Raw genomic sequence first — 6,527 nt, 5'->3', positions numbered from 1 at the left:
CACTGTGAAACCTTCTGGAACAGGCAGGAATGTGGAAAAAAAAAAAAAAAAGAGCTATTAAGGAGGAACTTTAGGTAGACAGTTAAAACTCATTTTGTTTAAGATCTGCTGCTTATGAGCACTTCCATGTGATGAAAGCCTTTCGAGTCCAGTGAAAGCATTAGGAGCTCACGGTAAATTCCCTTATTCCTCCCAGCAGCCTTCTGTTGGACCAGGAAGTCTAGTACCTGCTGGATGCTTGAGGTAAATAATAAGCAGACAAATCATCTTAAAAATCTTCTTCAAAGACTCCTTTCTCTGTTGTAAAAACCCACACAAGCAGAAGATTAATTATTCTAATTCTTTGCAGGCCACCTTTAGATACCGATAGCACTTATGTACTTATGAGAAATGAGGCTGAATTATCCAAGTAATATTCTCTCCCACATTATTAGTCATGTGGAAGATGGAAAAGGTGCTTGATATTTAACGTTGCCCATCTGCTCTTTACCTAATTAGTGGGACCTGATGAATAGTTCCACTTCAGTGTGACTTGGGCACTGACAGTGGCAGGAGCCCCAGCCCAGGCAGGCTGGGTAGGTGGGCTGTGCCCTTGCCTGCGTGGTTGATGTCTCTTGTGAGGTGCCAGCAGAACTGGAGTAATTACAGACATGTCTCCATAGCACTTAAGCTGTTCAGGTGAGGTTTCGGAGCCTGGGTTGTAACCAGGGGCTGCTCAGATGTGATGGGCTGCAGTCAGGGATGTTTTCTCCTGCCCTCTTTGCCCCTCTCTGTGTGCTAACAACCATGCCTGTCTCTAAACTTCTTTCTGCTGGGATCTGGCTGGCAGCAGGTAAAGACGCGTTCTTTGCAGTGCAACACTGAGGTGTGTGTCAGCTTAAAGTTCCTCTAGGAACCACTGGTTTGGGGTGCAGGAGTGCAGTTTGGACAACTTTGTGCACACGCCTGTTTGCCAAATTTGCAACAGAAAGATCTTGACCTCGATTGTGCAGGTAGGCAGACCTGAGGGCTGTAACAGCTCCTCTGGCCTTTCCCGCCCATGTCCAGCTCTGTTTTGAGAGTTGAATGTCCCACTAGAGTCTGAAATCTCTCTGAGGTGCAGCAGCCAGCTGGGGAAATGTCTGCTACATCATGTCTTGTGCTTCTCACCCAGCAATGATGCTGCTCTGCACCCCTGGGGTGAGTGTCCTCTTTCACCTTAAGGAAACGTTTTCTTTGTGAGACTCCCAGGCAGAGCCCTTCCCCAGCGAGCCAAAATTCAGAAGCACTTAACCGCCAGGATTTTCCCCTGTTAGAGTCCCCTGTGCAGAGCTGTGCTGCCATACTTGCCTCTTTGGTATCTGTGACCTCCCGAACTTTCATTCCAGCTGGAGTTGTCTCGTTACACAAAACCATTGATCTGTCGAGTACAACTATTGTTGGAAACTTTTTTTTTTTGGCAGTTAACTGATACACTGACTGTACCCAAACTGCTTGAGGATAGAGCTTAATATTCTCAGTTGGCACCTCAGCAAGGCTTAGCAGAATGCTGCATTGTGGAACCGGACATTGTGTGTAATCTCCTCTGTCTGCTTTTTTAATTGAAACACTGTGAGCTTACAAATGAACTCTCTCCCTCATTTTCTGTTTTGAGATGTACAGATCAGGAGAAGTGGGAATTTGGGAGAGAGTACAGTTGGAAAGGCAGTGTAACATCAGATTTGATGTCCTAATGCTGAAACTTTTGCTATGTCTGATACCATGAACTGTTATAGGAAATGTGTCTTTGTTTTTATAGATAAACAGACCCATGTTCTGACCAGGACAGCTTTTCTGGCTTAGTGATTCCCTTGCAGTGACTGACTGATATGTGGTGGGGTAGTGAGATTCTGCGACCTCCCCACCTTTGTCAGGCTATTGACTTGCTATCTGACTTTGTTTAGCAGTTGTTTAACACATCAAGTGATTGATTATCTCACTTGTTTCTACCTCAGGCACCAAGTTGTTGGCTAGCTGTGTGTGCTAACATTGATGTCTGTTTCAGCTGGGAAGGGGTACCCCTGCAGCACATGTAACATAGTACTGAACTCCATAGAGCAGTACCAAGCTCACATCAGTGGCTTCAAACACAAGAATCAGTAAGTAACATTTTTGTCTGTGTTTCCAGCCTCGCTGTTCAAATCGATGGCTTAAGTGTAACTTAAAATGTAGTTTTCAATGCGTATTTCCAGCTGACTTGCAAGCAGAACAACAGGGTTTGTGCAAGCTTTCTCTGTCCTGAAGCCGATTCGCTTCGGCAGCTCCCTCTGCAGACAGCTCTGGGATGCTGCTGAAGTAGAAGTGCCCTGCAGTTGCTTTTAGTTCTCGATAGTTCAGCTCGGTGTGGACCTTTGCAGTGAGTGCGTCCAGCCTGACACCCATTAAACACTGTTTCTCTAACAACTGAGATTTTAATTTAATTTAAGACTGGCTCAGTGGAGATCTTCTTGCTGTTCTAATCTCTCTTGGGGCTGCTTGTCTTAAAATTTGGCATGTAGTCAGCACACACCAGAAACTTAGACTATATTCCTGAACTTGCTCTCACAGCTGGTGAGTTAAATAATGGCATCCCCTGCATATATTATTAATGTGGAAAACTTAGGATGCCAGATAATTAATACAAAAAATACTTTGTTTGGACACTGTCAAAGTTCAGATCTCTGATTTCAAAGCCTTTGCTAAAAGAGGCTCGGTAATGAGCCTGGGTTGGTTAGAGAGCTTCTTAGAAGAACACGGTATTAGGAAACCCTACCTGAAGTGAGGACAGACTCCTAGCCAAATTTCTCAGAGGAGACAGGAGGAAAACTGGGATATCTTGTTGCCTGTCTTTGGAATAACAGGCCCATGGTCCCTTGGCTCTCTGGAGTACTTGGTTGGAAGACACATGCTCCATCCATCATCCCAGGAAAGTTTTGTCTCTTGAACAGCACAACTGGATCAGTGAACAGCAAGTATCCCGTTCTAGATAGGTAACATTGAGGATGTTCCCAACACACACGTGTAAATTTTCCCTTTAAGGACATGGACATTGTCCAAGTTTTTGCAGCCCCTTTCTGAAAGCTGTTTCTGGATTCAGCCATTCAGTCCTGTTCCAGGCCAGCTTCTGCAGTCTGAAGAGAGGCAGGATACTGGCTTTTTTATGGAAGCTCTTTACCAGTCCTTGAGCTGTACAATAGCTAATTCTGCCATGCTAAAGGTGTCTGTTTACACACAGGCACGGCGGGCAAAGATGTACTTGGAAGCTTTTCTGGCAAGTTGTTGACTTGGCTACAATAGGCTGTTGCTGCACTGACAGCCATGCCTGCTGAGCACCAATTGCAGCTGGCAGATTTCAGAGCACTTCTGACATTGTCTCCTTTTTTTCCCTTTTCTTCCTCTTGCTCCCTTCGATGTCCAGGATGCCAGGAGCAGTAGCGGTTGTCGGAGCGTTCCCACCACAGCAGTATGTCCGGGAAGAGTCAACTGCCCCAGGAGGCTACAGTTATTTCAGCCAAGACTTCTAGAGCAAATTGCAGCACTGCTTTTGGAGTTGTTGGTGGCCCAAGAACGCACATCCTTTGCCAGCCCACAATGGTTTCATTATCCCTCTGGATAAGCAAAGCCCTACCCTCCTGTATGCACCCATTGAGCAGAACGGGGACTGAATCTGTCAAAAAGGATCCAGCTGGAAGAGACTTGCTAGACAGCAAATACTTCACTCCCTTAGAGTAGTTTTCATTGTGTAATTGCTTCCTGTGAAGGTGGGTGCGGCGTGAGAGGAAGTGTGATTCTGGTATAAGGAGGGTTTGGCAACAGGCTGGTAGTGGCCACCTCCTCCCTCACCAGAGCAAATAATGGATTCCTGCACCTGGAGGGCCAGTATGCCATGCTCAGAGGTGGCTTTTGCTGGAGGAGAGCTCCTAGACCATAACAAGCCATGCTTATGCAGCATGGATGGGACACGGTACAGGTTGCCTGGCTTTGTACAGGCCTAAAATAGGAAATAACCAGCATGGCACTTCTTTCTGTGCCTCCTCCGGTCAGGTTTGTGTGCAGAATTTCGTGAGCCACTGATTGCCATCAGAGCCTTTTGCAGTACCACAGCCATTGGTTCTGGAGCTGGGTTATTTGGGTCTAACAAGTAGTTACAGCTTCTGGTGTGCAGACTGCTGCTGGTGGGAGTGGAGGGCTGCAAGAGGGGTTAGAGCTCCTGGCTCTCCAGACAGCTCAGCCCTCTGCTCTGAGGATTTCCACATGGAAGGAAGTAACTGCTTAGCCTGGTTTCCTATGGAAACAGGTGTATATGATCATTCACCGTGTGTGTGTTTACCCCCTGTAACTTTGCAATCTCAGCCAAACTTGGCAGCGGTGGAGATCTCAAAGATCTGAATGCAGTCAGCAGAGGAAAGTAGAGCAGAGTGAGTTCATCTCTAATTCTGTCAGGGTCTGCATGGAAGTGTAGCATTTTCCCTACTGCCCTCAAAATACTGTAGGGAAGGAGGGTTTTAAGGGAAAAAGAGAGGGAATAAATCTAGATGCAGCAGAAAACTATGGTGTAACTTGGTCAAATTATTATCTGACTAAAAAGCTACAAATCCCTTGGAAACCTGCCTTTGTTAGTCCTTCATTAGCCACTACTTGCCCAGCCCCTCTCTTCAAAGTTCTTACACATTTGTACTGTCATGGAAAAGGGGTGTTCTATATTTCAAACCTGGAAATTAAGACTGATGGTCTCTTCATGGTGCTAATGTACTAGATCTGTTAGAAAAGGCCCCAGAAGGAAGGGCAGGCATCTGAGCCTGCTGTGCATTTTGGACAAGTTCTTTAGATGTTTTGCCTTAAGCTAAGGCATTGCTTGTTCTCTGCTAGCCCACTGCAAGAGCCACGTGCATTGAACTGGCCTCGTATTCAGTGCCAGTGCTCCAAATCAGGCACCCCACGGCTCTGTCCCAGCGTTGGTGCCTCCATGGAGCTGAGACTTTGCTAGTTCATGGGGAACATCCTGCTGTTTTTCTTCCGTGGGGCAGAAGGACATGGATGTGGCCCCTCCGAGGACTTTCCTGGCTGGTGGGGCTCCGTGGGGCTGGCAGGAGTGTGGGTGATGGCTGCGGGCACACCGTGCTGCCAGAGTGGGTTGGGAGCCTCACCTGTTGCATGGCCCCAATAGCTGCTGGAGGGCAGTCTGAGGCCCTTCACTCCTGGCGCTGTGTGCCCTCACAGAGCTGAGGGCCGAGCTGTAGAGGCACTTCCAAAATCCCGTGTGTGTGCTGGTCAGGTTAAGCAAGGAGAGAGCGAGCTGGTTGCTAATCTCAGTGCTTGGAGTGAGTGCCTTGCCTTCCCACTCCAGGCTGTGCACGAACTTTTTTTTCACACTGCACAGAATCTGCCATCTTCCCGTAGGACAGGCTCCTGCTGGTCTGGGTTTGCCTTCCTAATGTTTCCCGGTCTTGCTCCACTGCTGAGGTCTGACCTTAGTCTTCTGCTACAGAGGGAGTCCTTTTAAACCTTGCGAGCTGATCAATGAGCAGAAAATTGTGATGAACCGAAGGAAGCATTGTGCGCCTGATAGCCCTGATGGCCTCCAACTCTGATCTCTGCTGCTTAGCTCTCCTCCTGCTGTACCAGGGCAGGTGCCTGCTAGATGTGCTATGCATCGACACCAAGAGGGATCCATTTCCAGCACTGCCCAGTCCAGTGTGTCACTCCTGTCTGTGCACTGACAGTTTTCCCTTCCCCTGTACACAGTGTTTATGTATCTGCTGTTTCCCTAAGGTGAAGCTCTCCAAATAGAGTGTTTATTACTACTTTTGGGTGCTGTCTCTCTGCTACAGCCCTTCCTGGGATTTTGCTGTACTTCAAAGAACAGGATGTAGACACCTTTGAAATATTTGGGAGGGACAGGAGGTTTGTGTTCCCATGTGCCCTTCCTCAAGGCCCTGCTGTCATCCCGTGGCGCTCTGAGGTCCAGACAAAGCAGGAAGTGCCTTCCTCTGCGCTGCCCTGGCAAGTCAGCGAGGCCTTGGGCACGCCACAGTCACCAAGGGGAAGACGGGACAGTCAGCTGGGAGACTGCTGGCACTTCTGCAGGCTGTTGTGCAGATTGTGCCAAAAACATCCATGACTGCCGGAGGATGCTGGGCTGTTCCCTGGCCGTGGCGGCACAGGAGCAGTGTGATGGCAAGCACGCTCTGCCACTGTCTGTTCAAGGGCAGCTCGCTCGCTGGGGTGGGCCCAGTTCCCCAGGACCAGCTGTCCTGCTCCTCCGTGGGCAGGGCTGCGGCAGAGCGCAGTGGACCGGCGTCCCCGGGAGCAGTGCAGGGCCTTGTGCTTGCACCGAGAGCAGCACTGACATCGGCCATGTGGGTAGTGCTGGGAAGGATGGGCTGCATCCACCTCCCATGGTGCATGGCTCTGCCAGGGCCCTGTTCCTGCCGCTGCCAGCCTGTCCCTCGCTGACCCCTTCCCCTCCTCGCAGCAGGGCTCTGGTGTGTCTGGCAACTCATGGCCCTTCCATGGGTGCAGGCACTCCC

The 6,527-nt window shown here is 49.2% G+C and overlaps 1 protein-coding gene across 1 annotated transcript in view; it reads left to right on the top strand.

Annotated features, from left to right (window-relative positions):
• ZNF346 (zinc finger protein 346) overlaps positions 1 to 3,715 on the top strand; it is a gene marked incomplete at its 5' end in the record, with an annotated part of 7,382 nt that extends 3,667 nt beyond the window's left edge. Inside the window, 2 exons of the mRNA XM_010285027.1 lie at positions 2,024 to 2,117; positions 3,416 to 3,715. Coding sequence (XP_010283329.1) covers positions 2,024 to 2,117; positions 3,416 to 3,521 — 200 coding nt within the window. The remainder of the gene's footprint in view (positions 1 to 2,023; positions 2,118 to 3,415) is intronic.
• Between the last annotated feature and the right edge of the window lie 2,812 nt (positions 3,716 to 6,527).

Source organism: Phaethon lepturus, unplaced genomic scaffold (genome assembly GCF_000687285.1).
Source record: "Phaethon lepturus isolate BGI_N335 unplaced genomic scaffold, ASM68728v1 scaffold25374, whole genome shotgun sequence".
Lineage (NCBI taxonomy): Eukaryota > Metazoa > Chordata > Aves > Phaethontiformes > Phaethontidae > Phaethon > Phaethon lepturus.
The sequence above is the reverse complement of the archived record's forward strand: the minus strand, read 5'-3'. Positions and strand labels throughout refer to the sequence as shown.